The following is a 20,268-nucleotide window of genomic DNA, read 5'->3' on the forward strand; positions in this document are numbered from 1 at the left end:
CTCCCTTCTACTCCTCCCATGATGCTCCTCCAGGATGGACTTGTCCTTCTACTACTCCTTGTCCGCTTGTGCCGTTCAATCTTGAAGTGGATCCATCCCCTGATGCACCGGCCGTACCTTCACTTGTGGAGTTGTCAGATCCACCTGAGGTAAGTCCTTCTCCTCCTATGTATGGGCCTGAATTTGATACTCGGCCTATTGCTTTAAGAAAAGAACGTCACTCCTGTACCACTTCGCATCCTATCTCAAATTTTATGTCTCACCATCGCTTGTCTTCCGAGTGTTTTCAGTTTCTTGTGTCCCTTTCTTCTTCTTCCGTTCCACAGTCGTATCAGGAGGCCCTGAGACATCCAAGATGGAAGGCGGCTATGGATGAAGAAATGCACGCCTTATATGAAAACCAAACCTGGTACTTAACATCACTCCTGAAAGGTAAAAGTCCGGTTGGTTGTCGATGGGTTTTTTCGGTGAAACATAATCCGGATGGATCGGTTGCTCGTCTTAAAGCTCGACTGGTTGCTAAGGGCTATACGCAGTGCTATGGGATAGATTATGAGGAGACCTCTCCTATTGCAAAATTGAATTCGGTACGCATCATCTTATCTATTATATCTAACTCCTCATGGCCCGTCTATCAGTTGGATGTTAAAAATGCTTTTTTAAATGGTGATATCAGTGAGGAAATTTATATGGTTCAACCACCTGGTTATGTGGTTGAGGGGGAGTCAGTATGCCAGTTAAACAAGTCTTTATATGGGCTTAAGCAGTCCCCTCGGGCTTGGTTTGATAAATTTAGTCAAACACTCCTACGGTTTGGTTTTCATCGGTGCTCAATTGATCATTCCGTATATTATAAAGATACGGTCAAAGGGAAAATATTATTGGCCATATACGTGGATGATATTATCTTAACCACTGATGATGCTTTGAGCATACAAGAGGTGAAACAGATGATATGTCAGGAATTCAAGACTAAAGACCTTGGTATGCTTAAATATTTTTTGGGTATAGAAGTTCTTCAATCCAAACATGGGATAATATTGTCTCAAAGGAAATATGTCTTGGATCTCCTTGAAGAAACAGGAATGAAGGGTTGTAGACCAGTTGACACACCTATGGATACAAATGTAAAATTATGTGCCACAAATGAAGAATATATTGATATTGGCAAATATCAAAGACTCGTGGGAAAACTGATTTATCTCACGGGAACTAGGCCAGACATATCATATGTTGTAAGTGTGGTGAGTCAATTCATACACAAACCACAAATTACCCACTGGCAGGCTTTAGAGAGAATATTACGTTATCTAAAAGGAGCTCCAGGAAGAGGATTGTTGTATAAAAAACATGGGCACTTCAATATAGAAGGCTTCTCAGATGCAGATTGGGTTGGATCTCCTGATGATAGAAAATCTACATCAGGATATTGTACTCTGGTTGGGGGAAACTTGGTTACATGGAAAAGTAAGAAGCAAAATGTGGTTGCAAGATCTAGCACCGAAGCAGAATACAGAGCTATGGCCCATACCGTTAGTGAACTTTTATGGATTAGGACCCTTCTTACCGAACTAGGTTTTTATAAAAAGGGGTCCATGAATCTGCATTATGATAATCAAGCAGCTATTCATATCACTTCAAATCCAGTTTTTCATGAAAGAACTAAACATATTGAGGTGGATTGTCATTTTATACGGGAGAAGTTTCAAGCAGGAATAATCTCTCTCAAACATGTGTCATCTCAAGAGCAAGTAGCTGATATTCTCACTAAACCCGTTACATCTAAAATCCTATCGTTTATATGTGGCAAGTTGGGTATTTATGATGTATTTTCTCCTCCAGCTTGAGGGGGAGTGTTGGAAGATGGGCTCAAGCCCACGAGCTCAAGACAAGAAGCCCACACGTCAAAGGAGTGGCATATGTGTAAAATATGGTACTTTCCATAAAGATGGCATAGAAGTGTAAATATGTGTTCCTTTTATGTCTTTTGTTTTATCAAGTTGTAGCCCTAAGGGTATTGTAAAACTATAAATAAAGCCATTGGCTAAGAGGTAGGGCATTGAAGCACTCTCCTCTATTTCCACAAATTCGTCCAGCCCTCATCTTTCTTTTTGACTCAACCCTCTTCTCCCTTAATCCAAACTCTCTTCTTCCACGTTCTTCTTCTTCTCTTTTCCTTCTCTCTTCTTCTTCTTCTTCTTTCTTGTTGATTTAAAGTTCCTTTCATGAGATCCTAAATTCTACAATAATAATTCAGCCAAAGATAGGAAACCGAGTCAAATAGTAAACTAATAATAATCCAAGATAATAATCCAGCTAGAGATAGAAAACCGAGTCAAATAGTAGACTTATATAATCAAGTCGTAAAAGAAATATGTATAGAACTCGGGACCTGAACACGTACAACTGAGGCATAAAATAAGTGGGCCGAGTCAGATTAACTCGGACCCGAGTTGACCGAGACTAGCTAGGTTAACTCGACGAAATAGAAATTACCCTGGTTCGGGTCACTTAGTAAAAAATCACACTCCTTTTAACTTAGTTTCCTTAACTTAAGAACATTTTAATTTTGCAACAGTAGCTTCTTATTACCTATGGCGCCGAACAACTCGGGACAATGTTTGAAAGAGATAATTTGGATTAGTAAGAATCAGGTTTGATGAATCAACGTCTGTTGCAACCAGAGCTGATCGGCGACGGGAACAGAGAACAACAAAAATCCAGCAATAGTGTGTCTTCTTCCTCGATGAGCACACTACGACGAACCAGCAAGATCAAACTCATGTTGTCAACGCCTCAAAAGAGATTCAAAACACTGGAACAATGTCATCTTCTCAAACAACAGCTACGAGACTGTGATTCTTGGTAGAGATAATCACAAATCTATCAGCAACAGTAGTGGAATTATGACAGCAAGGCAGAGTCAAGCAATGAACAGTGATGAACCAGCTCAAGATTAGTCAACAAGTCGGCAATATTTTCTTCGGATTAAATAGCAGTAGGTGACAATACAGAATCAAGATAACTTCCATAATAGCAGTATCAGCAACAGCAAGAATCGGGAAGACAGAGGAACCAACGTCTCATTCTTCCCCACTGTGCCGAACAGCCCGGGACAGCAGAGTCGTCCCGCGGCACTAGTTCCTGAATAGCATGGGACAACAATAAACTAGAGGTGGCAATTAGAGGATTTTGGTAACCGAATTAGTAACAACGTTGTCTTGGAAGCAATTTTCCATATATAAGTTTGATGCAAGTAGAATGCTAGAACGACGGACTGCTGGCTGTTGTTGCCAGAAATATGCAGCAGTAGAGTGTCTGAAAATTAAATCAATCCACCATGATAACAAGATGAGAGCCAGCTGATTACTGTGAGCCAGTAGAGATAGAGATCTTCCAAAAGATTTCCAAGCAGCAGTAAACAAACAGAGAAGAAGATGATTCTCATAATAAAACTCGGTCAATATATAATATGCAATATTAAAAGCTAAGTGTAGAGGTGAAAACGTAAAGCAAACAACGGGTATATGGACTGAAAAGAGAGAAAATAAAATATAGATACAAACCTAAACTGCTAGACATAATAGATCAGAAAAGGATTACATTAACTCTATGGGTTGACCAAGTCAACGCACAGAACCTGCTCTAATAGCATGTTGAATTTATGCAAAAGATAAAACTTCATTAACTTTTTGTAATCAAAGTACATGAACATCTATTTATAATAGAGGAAAGCATTAGAGTCCAATTACAATTAAATTACCCTTGTCCCAATTACACCCAAACTCTAACACTTAAAGATAAGTCCTAGCATAATTAAATAACTCAGCATAAATAGCAGACTAACATAAGTAAAACACCTTTAAAATGAAACTCTCCTGAGAGACCACCTTTTGTGAAACTCTTGTAAGACTCCACCATATTAATTCTAGCTCTATGTGACTACTTACTGTGAGAGTCATGTAAGAGGCTTTCATATTTTCTCTTTAACATACACAAACCTTGAAATTGAGGAACTTGGGCCACATAGCCTTAAGATTTATTCCTATGTGAAGAAAGCGCCCATCTCTATTCAGACTCCATCTGTGAATGACCTCCTCGGATCTACCAACAAGGGTATGACTAGATACATTAAAGAGAATTGGCTGACAGGTTTCCAAGAGAACCTTCTGTAAAACATCCAGGATGTTATCTTCTCGGTCTTTGATCAGAGAGTTGGGAGTACCTATGAGGTCAAGATAAGGGACCTCACTATGCCTTAGAGAGTCGTTATGGAAATTGTGATTCACATGCTGAATCTAAGAAAAGGCACCTTCTCTAGGCTCACGATGGCTGACATTATATGGATGATTGTGATCTTCCAGAAAATTTCTACCATTTGCTCAAGAGATCACAACCATCCTCCTACATTGTGGAGTGAATTTTTTAGATGAAGTGTCAGTGGACATGACAAAGAGATGTCCATAGGATAAATTAAAGTGGGCAAATTTAGATTTTCTGTATGGAGAGGATAGTGATTTCAAAAGGAGAAGATCCCAATGGAGTTCGCACCACAACCAACAGCCTTAGGAGATGAGCTTAGCCTTGAGCCTACCACTGATCAATTTGAATTTTCTAAGAGGAGCTGCACAAAAGAAGGAAGATCAGCCTCCACCGATCGTCTTACAGTTTTAGAGGCTGCGGTGGTTGATGTAGTGGCAACTCAAGCAACTATCCTTGCCAGACAAGACCAGTTGAAGACTGGACAGTAGAAGATCAAGCACCTCCTTGAGATCATCCTCAGCCGTCTCTCACCTCCAACTTAGTCATTTTAGGATCCACCCAAATTTTTGACTCCCAATGTATATTTTTTGTGTTATACCCGTATGTACTTATTTTAAAGCTTTGTACACAATTTTTGTAAAAGAATGAGAATCTTATCTATGATACGGCCTTCGAGCCACTTTTTGTTATAACTTATGAGTTTCATTGACTATCTTTTTGAGTATGAAAAAAGGGGAGAAACATTTGGAACTTGGATCAAATCTTACAATGCAAAGATTAAGGGGACCTTCAGCTAAATTTGGACAAAGTACTTTAACTCCAACCTAAGGGAAGTGAATATATTTAATTTTTTCAAGTTAGGTTTTGTCATCATAAAAAAGAGGTAGGTTGTTGACCATAGGTTGACTCCCATGTTGCTTTTCATGGTAACAAAACTTAATTGATCTAACAACTTGAAAATCTAAGTAGTTCAAGTACTTCACCTTCAAGAGTAAATGCAACTCAAGGTCTAATGCTTCAAGCCAAACTCAAGCCTCAAGCACCATTGAAGAACATCTATTGGAAAAGCACCCACAAGGAATAAGATAACGAGAAGACTAGAATTCACGTGTAATAGTCAAATGTCCAAACTCAGACACTTATGTACGATAGTATCCAAAACTCCCTTTCTTTAAGTACATATATGAAATCAAAGTTTTAGGTCATAATTTTCACTTAGACATACTTAAGATCATCATTTAGAATATGCTAGATCACTTAGAAAAAAATATTCTCATGCTTTAAAAGTCAAAAATTTTAACTGGCATTGGAATGATTAATCGACCATTGGTAAATATCGATCATCAAGAACTGTGCAGGCCAAAAATATACATGATTGATCAACCATAATCGATTGATCAATCATCCAGAACAAGGCTATTTAATGCTATAACACAAGATCGATCGCCCCACTTGGATTGATCGATCATTTCTGCCCAAGCAAGCAAATTTCACATGGAACGATCGATCATCCCACCTAATTGATCGATCACATAGAACCCTGCTAGTACGGGACATAAAGCATGATCGGCCATAGGAAATGCACTGATTGATCATACTTGTATTGCACAACTAAAGGGAATTTCGATTGATCGATCATCCACTGATGATCGATCAACTTATCTTTTCTGGACTAATGGTAACATAAGTTTGAAAAAAAAAAGTAATCGCTATGATTGATTGATTAATCAATCACTTTAAAGTGATCGATAAATCAAAGTACTGATTTTTTAAAATGATAAAGTACTAATTTTTGAAAACAGGCCAATAATGGCCAGTTTGAGTTGGGTAAGCAATAAATATCCCCACCAAACCATTTGTTAGAATGTGGGACCCACCATGACTTGCAACTATGGTGGGACCCACATGAGAACTTCAACCAAGAGGAGTCACCACATGAGCCAAAATGAGCTAAAATACATTGAAAGATATGAGGATCAAGTGGGACCTACATGGGCATGACGAGCTGGGATCTTTCCCCCAACATGAGTTGGAAAGATTTGCATATCTTCCTTGATTTATATAATTGATTTTTATTCCTTAGATGGATGTATGATAAGGGAAAGTAGGTATCCTATTAAGGAGTTTCCCTAATTATGTATTGGAATTAGTATAAATAGGGGGTCTTGGTTGAGGCATTCAATCAAGCTCTCCTCTTCTCTCATTCACGTGAAAGAAATCCCTCTCCTCTCTTTTAGTTTTTTCCTCTTCTCCTCTCTTTACCCGAGAGCCCAATTTTCCTTTTCTCTTTTTTCTTTCCCTCTCCCCTTACTCGAGATATTATTCATGGGGTCCTAAGTTCAACATGGTATCAGAGCTACCAATTTAGGATCCCCATTTCAAAGGAATGCTCTAAAAAAATATGATCATAGAAGGCTCTTCATGAAGCAAGATTGAAGCTCATGAGATAAGTATATTTCTATTTATGATAATATTGATTTATGCTAATAGTTTACAGATATTAAAAGGATGGTTTCGAGATTTTTTTATGCATGTCTGCATCTTATGAGGTTGTGGAAATATTTGCATCTTGGATTAGAAGAAGTTATCAAGGTAGTCTTGGTCGGTTTGAAAATTTTGTTGACCGAGACCAGTTCATGTTAAAAATTTTGAATAAAGAGTTATAAATATGTGGGAACGAAATTCCCTGATAAAGAAGAATGATATTGAGCCTCTTGTGAGTGATTATTCGGGAAATTTGTTTTCAGAAATTTGATCTTTTAGCTTTTATGCTAAAGCCTCTCCATTAACCGATTTGGTTAAAAAAACCTATACTTGGGTTTTTTACTAATAGTTGATTGGAGAAATTTTTAAAAGTGAATTGCCTATTATGACTGAAGAATATTGTTGAATTTATGGAAAAGATAAATACGCCATTGACTTATTCATTGACTTATTATAATCAGAGTACATGAACCTCTATTTATAATAGAGGAAGGTAGTAGAGTCCAATTACAAAAAAACTACCTTTGTCCCAATTACACCCAAACTCTGACAATTTAAGATAAGTACTAGCATAATTAAATAACTCAATATAAATAAAAGACAAACATAACTCAAACTAGAACTCTTCTAGGACATGACCATAAGATAAAAATGCCTTTGTGAGTCCTTATTGCTCTTCCAACTTATGTGATAAGGATGCCAGCTCGTGGTAATCATGGTGGGTCCTACTTCTTATGTGTTTGGGCCCATCTTGTGGTCCTTCCTTTGTCGTGTGACCCATCTTATAATACTCTTAGATATGTGGGCCTTCCTTGGTCGTGTGGGGTTTGGGCCTATCTTCCAACACTCCCCCTCAAGATAGGGGTGAGAGAACAACATGAACTTTCAGCTTGCTGCAAAATGTATAGAATTTTTTTGTATAAAATGGCACATCTTCCAATATGCCTTCATCTTCCAACACTCCCCCTCACACTGTTGTGTCCTTCCATGAGGCCCTGCTAGCATAATATAAGTGATTAAAAATTACTCCTAGCCGGTAAGACATTGCTCCATACTCTAGTCCTAATGCTGGATGTAGGGCACACTTCGTCTTCTATCGGCATTGATCTGAAGTGTCCACCACCGTATCCCTCCATAGGATAATGACTCGCAAGGGGTAGGAGTAATAAAAACCATTACAGGGGGGTAGTGGGTTTATTTATAATGGTGTCCCAATCTGGACACCGACTCTCATGGTATCCCAACCGTGATATTTTTTAGAGTTAAATTTATCAGGGTGTCCCAATCAGGATATTTTTTAGAGTCAAATAAATTATGCTATGAGGAAAGATACTGAGGTCACCTCTTCTTCAATAATAATGTCTCATCCAAAGAGATATAATAGCAGCAGCTGTAATGTAACACGACCATCTTCCAACACATATGGCACGCACCAAAATAATAAACTTTGTAGAAGGACCCATAAAATAACAATAATCCGATAAAAATATTTTTTCTTAGATGCATAAGCTTCATCTTTTGTGCTCCCCCTTTCTTGAATATTTTCGTCACATAAACTTATCCCCAACATATGGAATAAAATACCTCTTTCTTGTAGTTCTTGTAGTTCTTGTACTTTTCCCCCTCAAGTTGGAAGGTAATGGCAGTGATCCCAGCTAGAACCAAATATCATAGATGCAGCAATAAGCCATAATAATAGAGATGTATAAATAAGCCCTCAAACCAGGGAGAAGTGAGATATCTTGCGGATATATCAACTCAAAAAGTGACGCAAAACAATAGGCATAAATTCAGAATATATCTTTAAATATAGTTCAAATTGATATAAAATTCTCCTTCTGAAACTAGACCTAAATACCTTTCATCCAATTATAAATTCTCTTCATAAAATATAATTATCAGAAGATAAATAATCTGATAGATTTCGGTCTCTGTCATCTGGCCGAACTAAGCATTGTTTCTCCTTTTTTCCAGCATGACCATTGACTCTTGCAAGATCAATATCTCCTTAACAAAGACTCATTCCAAGAATTGGTTGAATAGGTAAGAGAATGGACTTACATATCTTTCTTTTGATTAATAATTCTCCATATAAAGTCTCTTTCTTGATAACATAAAATACCTCAGAAGTTGAAGCTTTTTGCTGTTGCTCGAACCTCTTCTACAATCTGACCTTTGCAGCTTCAAATATTGATTTATCTTTGTGGATAACTCAGATAAAAGATTGGTTGAATAGGAAAAAGAATAAACTTACAGATATTTCTTTTGATATATATTTCTCCATATAAATTTTAGTTCTTGATAGCATAAAATACTCTCGAAAGCTAAAGCTTTTTGCTGCTACCCGAACCTTTTTGTAATCTGACCTCCGCTTATTAAAATATCGATATCTCTCTGTATATAACTCAGATTGGAAAAATTCATTTTTCTTTGGAAATTAAACTCAGATATATTTCCATCAATATATAATTTGTAATATGAAAAGCTCCGTATAGAGGTGAAATACAAAGAAAACTACGAGTGTAGGGATTGAAAAAAATAACTACAGATCTAGACTTAGGGTTTAGAGAAAAGGATCTCATTATCTATGTGAGTTGACTAAGTCAACTCACAGAACCTGCTTTGATACCATGTTGAATTTATGGAAAAGAGAAATACTTCATTGACTTATTATAATCAGAGTACATGAACCTCTATTTATAATAAAGGAAGGTAGTAGAGTCCAATTACAATAAAACTACAGTTGTCCCAATCACACCCAAACTTTAACACTTAAAGATAATTCCTAGCATAATTAAATAACTCAATATAGATAAAAGACAAACATAACTCAAAGTAGAACTCTTCTAGGGCGTGACCATAAGATAAAGATGCCTTTGTGAGTCCTTATTGCTCTTCCAACTTATGTGACAAGGATGCCAACTCGTGGTAATCATGATGGGTCATACTTCTTATGTGCTTGGGCCCATCTTGTGGGCCTTCCTTGGTCGTGAGGCTCATCTTATAATACTTTTAGATATGTGGGTCTTCCTTGGTTATGTGGGGTTTGAGCCTATCTTTCAACAAATACATGGCTCACAAGAGTGATATCCTCAAGATTACTATTGTTCCCTTGCGAGGGGTATAAAACTTTATGAGTTGGTCCACATCGATTCTCCAATTTCTTATAACAAAAGACCTCCATAGTCACCTCACCACTTGTGGATTACATATTGATGAAGAAGATATTTTTATAACTAGTGGCTAAAGAATGATACTTTGGTGATTAGTTGGCTTAATAACAACATGGAAGAACGTGTATCCAATAATGTTATTCATCTTGACACGGCTAAACAAATTTGGGAGACATGTACTAAGTTGTATTTAGCTCCGACAACTTACACAGGTCACATGATATTCTCCAAAGAATGCTTACCACTAAACAAGGAGACAATTAGAGGTGGCATCAAGCTGAGCCGAGCCCGAACCTGCCTATGTTCAAGCCGAGTTTGATTTAAATATTTCAAACTCGAGCTCGAGTCGAGCCCAACCTCAAGCCTAAAATAGTTATCGAGCTCGAGCCCAATAATTTTAGCCGAGCTCGAGCTTCAACATTCATTTAAAACTTTTCAAATAATATATGTCTCGAGTTCGAGCTTCAACATACATTTAAATTTTTTCAAAAAATACATATCAAATAAATTATATATAAAATTATGCATACATTTTACATAAAATTGAGCATGACCTCTACATAAAATTGGGCATAAGGGTGGCATTGAATCAAGCCGAGTCTGAACCTTCCTATGTTCGAGCCAAGTTTGATTTAAATATTTCGAACTCGAGCTTGAGCCAATCCTATCCTCGAGCCTAAAATTGTAATCGAGCTTGAGCCAATCCTATCCTCGAGCCTAAAATTGTAATCGAGCTTGAGCCTAATAATTTTAACCGAGTTCGATCTTCAACTTACATTTAACACTCTGCATGAAATATAAGTCAAATAAATTATATATATAATTATGCATACATTTTAAAAAAAGAGAATGATAGGGAAAGTTCGGTATTGAATCTCGATAATGGATTAGAATACACCAATATTAATCTTTTTTACCCTCAAATGTTGTCTAGCTTATTTAATTTCTGAATTTGGCCATAAATTTACTATGGCATCCTTAGTTCCCCTAGTTGAAAATTTATATTCTAGGAAAAAATAGAAATATTTTTCCTAGGATACATATTTCCAAAAAAAACCTTTAAATAAAATCCTATTACTATTAGTGACTGACTTACTAGAAAATTACAAAAATTATTTTAAATTTTTCTTAGGAAATTTAAATGGACCACTTATTGCATCTTCCAGGTAAATAAATAAAAAATAATAATCAATCTAATATATTACTATACTTATCAATAAAACTTTAATCAAATAAAATGTCATACACAGAATTGCTATAAAAATTGCCTCATGCTAAAAGTATTACAGCATCAACTATCAAATACTTATTCAAAAAAAATTTATACAGTTTTCTAGCCCATGTTGGCAGGAAAATCTTACTTAAAAAATTATATAATTTTTTAATAAAAATTTCCAATTAGAAAAATGTTTCCAAAAAACATGAGGCACTAATAGTGTCTAGAAACGTATTTCTACTAAAAATTTCTTTTCAACATTTCTTAAAAATACCATTAATATGGCTTCGTTTTTAATAATTTTTTATTACCAATACTACAAATTATTTTGTATGTCATGAAATTTATCTTTGTGATGGGTCAATTAAATTGAAAGGGTATTCTAGATGAGTATTATTTACTTAAGAATCTATATTAATAACTGAGTCTCATTTAATAGGATCAAGTTCATCTCAGTTACCTACTGCTTCCTACTTTCATCTGGTTTCGACCATTTGGCCCTCAAATCACAAAGACTTGAAATACACTAAGTTATGAACAAGAGAAACTTTCAAACTGAGAACAAGATTGAGGAACAATGATTTAAGAACATGGCTCAATTGTACAAGAAAATATTAAAAAAATATTTCTCATGTATAAAAATATATTTTTTATAAAATATTTTATATTTATTTTCCTCAAATTTCACTTTTATTATATTTTAAATTCATTTTAAAATTTTAAATATATATTTTAATTTCTTTCCTTCACTCTTCTCCTCTTCTTTCTATTTTATTCCTTTTGTTTCTATCCTTCAACTCTTATTTACTTTTCTTTTCTTTTTCCCTCTCCATTTTTTTCATTTTCCTTTTTTTCCTTATTCTCCCATTTTTCCTATTTTTATTCCATATTTATATTTATATTTTTATAACATAGTTTATATTTATTTTCCTCATTTTTCTCTTCATTATAATTTCACTCTTCTCTTCTTCCTGCTATTTATTTCCTTTTTTCCTTTTGTCTTTCAACTCTTATTTATTTTTCTTTTCCTTTTTCTCTCTCCTCCTTTTTTTCTTTTTATTTTTCGTTTCTTTCCTTCCCTTATTTTTCTTTATATTTATATACAATATTTTATATTTATTTCCTCATTTTTCATATTAATTATAATTTTAATTCATTTTAATTTTTTAATATCTTTTTTAATTTAAATTTTTTACTTCTCTCTTATCCTCCATTTTTTTCATTTTCCCTTTTTCCTTTTTCTCTTCCCTAATTTTTTCTTTATATTTTGATAAAATAGTTTATATTTATTTCCTCACTTTCCACATTAATTATAATTTTAATTCATTTTAAAATTTAAAATATATATTTTAATTTTTAATTTTTTCCTTCGCTCTTCTCCTCCATTTTTTTATTTTCCTTTTTTTCCAATATTTTTTTCTTTATATTTTTATAAAATAGTTTATATTTATTTCCGCATTTTTCACAATAACTATAATTTTAATTCATTTTAAATTTTTAAATATATTTTTTATTGTGTATTTTTCCTTCACTCTCTCCTCCATTTTTTCATTTTCCTTTTTTCCTTTTTTTCTTCCCTTATTTTTTCTTTATATTTTTATAAAATAGTTTATATTTATTTCCTCATTTTCATATTAATTATAATTTTAATTCATTTAAATTTTTTAAATATATCTTCTTCTTTTTTTCCTTCACTCTCCTGGTCAATTTTTTTCAACTTCCTTTTCTTCCTTATTCTCCCATTTTTTTCCTTTTTTTCTTCCCTTATTTTTTCTTTATTCCCTTTATTTTCCTTTTCTTTATTCATTCTTTTATTCAATAGAAGTTTATTCCACATAGGCAAAATGAGGAGAATGGTATGAGAGGAAGGCTTATAAAAGCCTAGCTAGAGGGAAGCCAAAACGTGCTTACCCGAACCCGGCTCCTGGTTGTTGAGTCTTGTTAAGTAAATGAGTCGGCTCGCGAACTTTCGAACAGAACCATGGTTCGTTTGAGCTCGGTTCGATAACTTAAACGAGCCTCGTCTGGATCTCGAACCGAAAAATCGAATTGAATCGAGCCAGAACCGAGCCGAACTCGAGCGGCTGACAAACCGGCTTAGTTTGATGCCACCCCTAGAGACAATATTCATGAACATTTGGCTCGGTTTAGTGGTCTTCTTCAAGAGTGGAAAATTGCCCAGCCTACCTCCACAGATGTCTCTATCCAAAACAAACTAAAAGAAGCCTTAGTCACGGCCATATGCTTTGTTAACATCAAACCATATCTTGAAGTTGCTAAGAGTCAACTTCTTGGCTCTTCAGCGGTTCCCACCTTTGATGATGTATGTGCCACACTTCTCCATATTCTAGACGCCTCTTCCTCTAAAACTGAAGTATCCTCCGCTATGTACTCTGGACATAGGGGATCATCATTTGACGAAGGCTAAAGAGGAGGTCGAGGAAGAGGTGGAAGGAATGGGTTTGACAGAACATATGGAAGGGAATATACTTATTGTGGGAAATTTGGTCACACTAGAGACCAATGCTTCCATTTGAAAGATTGCTCCTACTCTGGCAGCCCAGGCCACAAACCAGATGAGAATAAGGCTAACCAAGCCTTAGTGAGTGAAATAATAACAAAAGAAGTTCAGTCTACCACAACAAAGAAAACATTGACTGATGAAGAGTATGAGATGTTCCAGAAAATGAGAACAATGATGGGTTCTACTCCAAGCACTTTTGTAACTACCGCTGCCAATAGCGCTTCAATTATGCTATATGCCTCTTTTTCATCCTGGATAATTGACTCTGGAGCCTCCAATCATATTACAGGTAATAAATATTTATTAAATTCAGTTTCTCCGTGTCCTTCACATAAATATGTTACCATAGCTGACGACTCTCAAACTAAAGTTCAAGGGAAAGGATCCACTTCTATTACACTATCACTTCCGCTAGCTGATATCCTTTTTGTTCCTACCTTCCCTTTAAATCTTTTATCAGTTAGTGAACTCACCATACATTTTAATTGCTTCATAACCTTCTCACCCACTTCATGTGTGTTTCAGGATCTCATAACGAAGCAGGTGATTGGTGGAGGCCGTGAACAAGGGGGGCTCTACTACCTAGATGTGCCAAAAATAAATACCGTTTCAACCAGTGAAACTGAAACCAGGTTATGACACAACCTGTTGGGACTGTTACAATGTGGGACCCACCATGAGCTTAAGAGGTGTCAACAAGAGTCCTCATACAAAGTGACTCTAACTAAGAGATAAGGAACATGTGCTGGAATTAAATAAAAGATTTGAAGATCAAGTGGGACCCACAAAGATACCACGAGCTGGTATCTCTATCTACATGAGCTAGAAGATCATGTGGGAACCACAAGATAAGACCACGAGCTGGCTCTCTAGCTTGATTCATGTCCTTAAAGAAGGTGTTTGTAGTTGAGTTAAATTAATCTCTTAAATAGATAATGTAATCTTATTATAATAGGCTTATCTTAGAGAGTTCTAGTTGGAATATAATTGGAGTCCTAAGTTTTGTTGTACATGGACTTTATCTCCTCAACTATAAATAGGGGTGATTGTAACTCGAAAATAACAAGAAAGTTTCTATTTTTTTCTTCTCTCGTGTGAAGTGTTCTCCCTCTACTCTCCTTTATTTTCCTTCTCTTCTCTCTATACCTGAGAGCTCTTCTCTTTTTCCTTTTTCTTTCTCTATCCCCTTGCTCGAGGTATTATTCATGGGGCCCTAAATTCAACATGGTATCAGAGCTACCAATTTAGGATCCCCATTATACTCTGTGAAGATATGATTAAAAGCTGCTCATAGAAGGCTCCTTATGAAGCAAGATTGAAGCACAAGAAATAGTATTTATTTATGAAATTATTAATTTTTGCAACTGATTTTTGGCATTAAGAGGTGGCTTAGAGATGTCCTTATGCATGTTTTCATCTTATGAAATTATGAGAATATATGCATCTTGGATTATCTTTGATCAGAATAAATTATCAAGGTAATTTTTGTTGGTTTGCACAATACTTTGACCAAGACCAGTGCATATTGGTTTTTTTTATAAATCTGTGGGAACAAGATTCTCGGATAAAGAAGGATGATGTTGAGCCTTTTGTGAGTCATTATCCAATAAAATTACTTACTTAGCGTTTATGCTAAGCATCTACATTAACCAAGTTGGTTAAAGCCTTCCACTTGGTCATATTTTGATTACTTGATAGGATAACTATTTTACTTGATTTGCCTACTATGGCTGAAGATAATATGAGTCACAAGAGTGACTTACTCAGAATCACCACTGTACCCTTACGGGGGTATAAAATTTTATGAACTGGTCCACATCGGTTTGTCTATTTCTTATCACAAAAGACCTAGTTGGTTATCGCACCAACCGTGGACCACATATTGATGAAGATGATAAATTCTATACCAAATGGTTAAAGGAGGATACATTGGTTATTAGTTGGCTTATCAATAGTATGGAGGAACATGTCTCCAATAATGTCATTCATCTAGAGACGGCTAAACAAATTTGGGAGACATGCGCCAAGTTGTATTCAAACTCTGACAACTTACAAAAGCCATATGATATTTCACAACGGATGCTTACCACCAAACAAGGAGACAATATACATGAATATTTGGCCCAATTTTGAGGCTTTCTTCAAGAATGGAAACTTGCCCAACCAACTTCTACAGAAAGAGACCTTGATTACTGCCATATACCTTGCTAACATTAAATCGCATCTTGAAGTTGCCAAGACTCACCTTCATAGCTCTTCCGCGGTTCCCACTTTTAATGATGTATGTGCTACTGAAATACCATCCGCTATGTACTCTGGACATAGGGAACACTATTTGACCACGGCCGAGGCCAAGGCAGATTTTATAGAGGAGGAAGAGGAAGAAGTGGAAGGACTAGTTTTGGCTGAACAGATAGGAAGGAATGTACCCATTGTAAGGGATATGGCCACTCTAGAGACACATGTTTTCACCTGAAAAAATACTCTATATGTGGTAGATTGGGCCACTCTCGCGAAAGATGTTATAAAGCTAATGAGAATAAGGCTAACCAAGCCTTAGTGAGTGATACAAAGGTAGAGTAGTCTACCACAACAACTCCAAAGCATAATTTTACTGATGAAGACTATGAACTATTCCAGAAAATGAAGACCATGATGGGGTCCTCCCCAAGTACTTCTTCACCCATTGCTGCCACCATCACTTCAGGTATGTTTTTTGCCTCCTCTTCATCTTGGATAATTGACTCAGAAGCCTCCGAGCATCTTAAAGGTAACAGACATCTACTATACTCAGTCTCTCCATGTCCTTCACATAAATTTGTTACCATTGATGATGGTTCTCAAACTAAAGTTCAAGGGAAAGGATCCAATTCTGTTACACCATCTATTCCGCTCACTGATATCGTTTCTACGTTCCCTTTGAATCTTTTATCGGTTAGACAACTCACCAAATATTTTAATTACTCTACCACTTTTATTCCCACATGGGCGTCCAGTGCGTAATATCTGCACGTGGGTGTGCAGTTTAAAGGGGTCTGGTATGATGAGTCCCGGTTAGTCCCACATGGGTTAGCAAGGACGATCTTGGACGTTATATGAGAGGGTTTGCAAACCTCTCCCTACGAGCTAGCTTTCGGGGCAGAGTTAGGCAGGTTCATATCACTTTACATGTCTTTCACATAAATTTGTTACCATTGATGATGGTTCACAAACTAAAGTCCAAGAGAAAGGATCCACTTCTATTACACCATCACTTTCGCTCACTGATATCGTTCCTACTTTCCCTTGGAATCTTTTATCGGTTAGTCAACTCACAAACATTTTAATTGTTCTATCACTTTCTCACCCACTTCAAGTGTGTTTCAGGATTTTACAACGAAGCGGGTGATTGGTGGAGGCCGTGAACAAGAGGGGCTCTACTACCTGGATGTGTATTGCATCCACCTGTGACACTGAAACTAGGTTATGGCACAACCGGTTGGGACATCCTTCTGCCCAATCTCTTCATCATATTTTTCCTCAAGCAACAATCGGACCTTCGTTGTGAAGCATATCAAATGAGTAAACATCAGAGGTCTACATACTCACCTCGTCCAAAAATTAAAAGTGTCACTCCATTTTCGTTGATTCATACTGATGTATGGGGACCTTGAGTATCTCCAACATTTCTCAAGTGAAATATTATATTACATTCATTGATGACTTCACTCGTACCACTTGATTATTATTGTTTAAATAGCATTTTGAAATACCATTGATATTTAAATCTTTTCATGCAATGGTACTCACTCAGTTTGGGCAGAAAATTAAAGTCTTTCGGTCGGATAATGACAAAGAATACACAACCAAAGATTTTGACTTGTTCTATCAGGAAAATGGCATTATTCATCAAACATCATGTGCCTACACCCCACAAAAAAATGGTGTAACTGAAAGGAAGAACCGTCATATTCTTGAGGTAGCTCGCGGTTGACTATATGCCAAGCAAGTTCCTTAATTTTATGGGATGCATGCAGTTCTTACCGTATGTTTTCTTATAAACCGGTTACCCTCTTCCATTCTTGATAAAAAATCTCCCTACTCTCTATTATTACCTAATGATGATCCTTTTTCACTACCCTTGAGAGTCTTCGGTTGTCAATGTTTTGTCCATATTTCCTCCCCAAAACACAGTAAACTTGATCCCAAATCTATGAAGTGTATCTTCTTAGGATACTCTCCTACACAAAAGGGTTATGTTTTCTATAATCCCTCTCTTTAGCGTTTACTTGTGTCTAGGGATGTCACATTTTTTGAAGACTCTCCATATTATCCTGATAATCCTCCTCAAGGTTTATCTTCAGTACTAGGTTCTGCTCAACCGGTTGTACCCAGTGCTGCAGACACTACTCAGCCCCCAGAAACACTGGCTGACACCACACTTGCTGAGATGTCAGATCCTATGGAGGTAAGTTCCATCTTCCCTGATTATTTTTGGCCCATAATATGATACTCATCCTATTTCTATTAGGAAAGAGCCCAGATCATGCACCATGCCTTCTACTTCTCGTCCCATAACAAAGTTTGTGTCTCATCATCGTCTATCCCCTGTTTGTTGTCAATTTCTATCGGCTACTTCCTCTGTACCTATACCACAATCCTATTAGGAGGCTCTCAAACATCCAGGGTGGAAGGCGGCTATGGATGAAGAAATGCAAGCCCTTTATGAAAATCAGACATGGCTCTAGTCCCACTTCCTTTAGATAAGAAACTCATCAGTTGCAAATGGGTATTTACGATGAAACACAATCTGGATGGGTCCATGGCTCGGTTGAAAGCTCGCCTTGTTTCTAAAGGCTATACAAAATATTATGGCATTGATTATGAAGAAACCTTCTTTCTAGTGGCTAAATTAAACTTGGTACATTTGTTATTATCTCTAGTAGCTAACTCTTCCTGGCAGGTCTATCAAGTTGATGTCAAAAATACTTTTTAGAATGGGGATATAAAGGAGGACATTTATATGCAGCAACCACCTGGGTATGTGGTTGAGGTGGAGTCCGTATGTCGACTATAAAAATCTATTTATGGTCTCAAATAGTTGCGTCGTGCATGGTTTGAAAATTTTAGCCAAGCACTCATACGGGCCGGATTTCATAGATGCTCTAGAGATCACTCTGTCTTTATTAAAGACACACTGAAGGGTAAGGTAATTATAGTCGTATATTTTGATGACATTATTATAACTGGTAGTGATCCCGAGGGCATCCGAAAGACAAAAGAAAAGATATGTACTGAATTCAAGACAAAAGATCACGGACTGCTCAAATATTTTTTGGGTATTGAAGTGCTACAATCCAAACATGGAATTATATTATCTCAAATGAAGTATGTCCTTGATCTACTAGAGGAGACCGGAATTTTGGGATGTAGACCATCAGAAAATCCTATGGACTCAAATACAAAATTACGTGCAAGTACTGGAGAAGAAGTAGATGTCGAAAAATATCAAAGATTGGTGGGAAGACTTATTTATATCTGCGTAATGAGGCCTAATATTTCATATGTAGTCATGTGGTAAGTCAATATATGCACAAACTACAACTCAGTCATTGGCAAGCACTAGAATGGATATTACCATATCTGAAAGGAGCACCAGGAAGAGGGTTCCTCTATAAAAAATATGGACACTTCAATATCGAAGGATTCTCAGATGCAGAATGGGCCGAATCCCCGGATGATAGAAAATCTACTTCGGGATATTGTACGATGGTAGGAATAAACTTGGTTACATAGAGGAGCAAGAAACATAATGTAGTTGCAAGGTCTAGTGCAGAAGCAGAGTACAGAGTCATGGCACACATAGTCAGTAAACTCCTATGGATAAGATCTCTCCTAACTGAACTGGGTTTTAACAAAGAAGCTCCTATGAATCTATATTACGATAATTAGGCTTCAATTCACATCAAATCCAGTCTTCCATGAGAGAAAAAAACATATATAAATAGAATGCCACTTCATACGAGAAAAATTTACTGTCGGCATCTTATCTCTCCAGCATGTATCTTTACAGAACTAGGTTGTAGCCATTCTCATCAAACCAGTCAGGCACAAAATTTTGTCCAACATTTGCAGCAAGCTGGGCATTTAGGATGTTTTCTCACCCCAAACTTGAGGGGGAGTGTTACAATGTGGGACCCACCATGGCCCCACAAGCTGGTGGGACCCACAATGAGCTCGAGAGGTGCCAACAAGAGTCCTCATACAAAGTGGCTGAAGCTAAGAGATAAGGAACATGTGTTGGAATTAAATAGAAGATTTGAAGATCAAGTGGGACCCACAAAGATACCATGAGCTGGTACTCTATCTACATGAGCTGCAAGATCATGTGGGACATACAAGACAAGACCACGAGCTAGCTCTCTAGTTTGATTCATGTGCTTAAAGAAGGTGTTTGTAGTTGAAGTAAATTAGTCTCTTAAATAGATAATGTAATATTATCATAATAGGCTTATCTTAGAGAGTTCTAGTTGGAATGTAATTAGGAGTCTTAAGGTTAGCTATACATGGATTCTATCACATCCTCAACTATAAATAGGGGTGATTTTAACTCAGAAATAACAAGCAAG

At 36.4% G+C, this 20,268-nt stretch overlaps 1 protein-coding gene across 1 annotated transcript; it reads left to right on the forward strand.

The window, feature by feature from the left end:
- Positions 1-341: 341 nt before the first annotated feature.
- Positions 342-1,697, forward strand: LOC137954768 (uncharacterized mitochondrial protein AtMg00810-like; the record flags this gene model as incomplete). Its single annotated transcript, XM_068801693.1, has 2 exons — positions 342-466; positions 1,031-1,697. Coding segments are annotated over 2 exons (792 nt in total), but the record flags the coding sequence as incomplete, so codon positions are not given.
- Between the last annotated feature and the right edge of the window lie 18,571 nt (positions 1,698-20,268).

This window comes from Aristolochia californica, unplaced genomic scaffold (assembly GCF_029961685.1).
Source record: "Aristolochia californica isolate CCGP_79_NKW_82.1479 unplaced genomic scaffold, dmAriCali1.0.hap1 SCAF_1, whole genome shotgun sequence".
Lineage (NCBI taxonomy): Eukaryota > Viridiplantae > Streptophyta > Magnoliopsida > Piperales > Aristolochiaceae > Aristolochia > Aristolochia californica.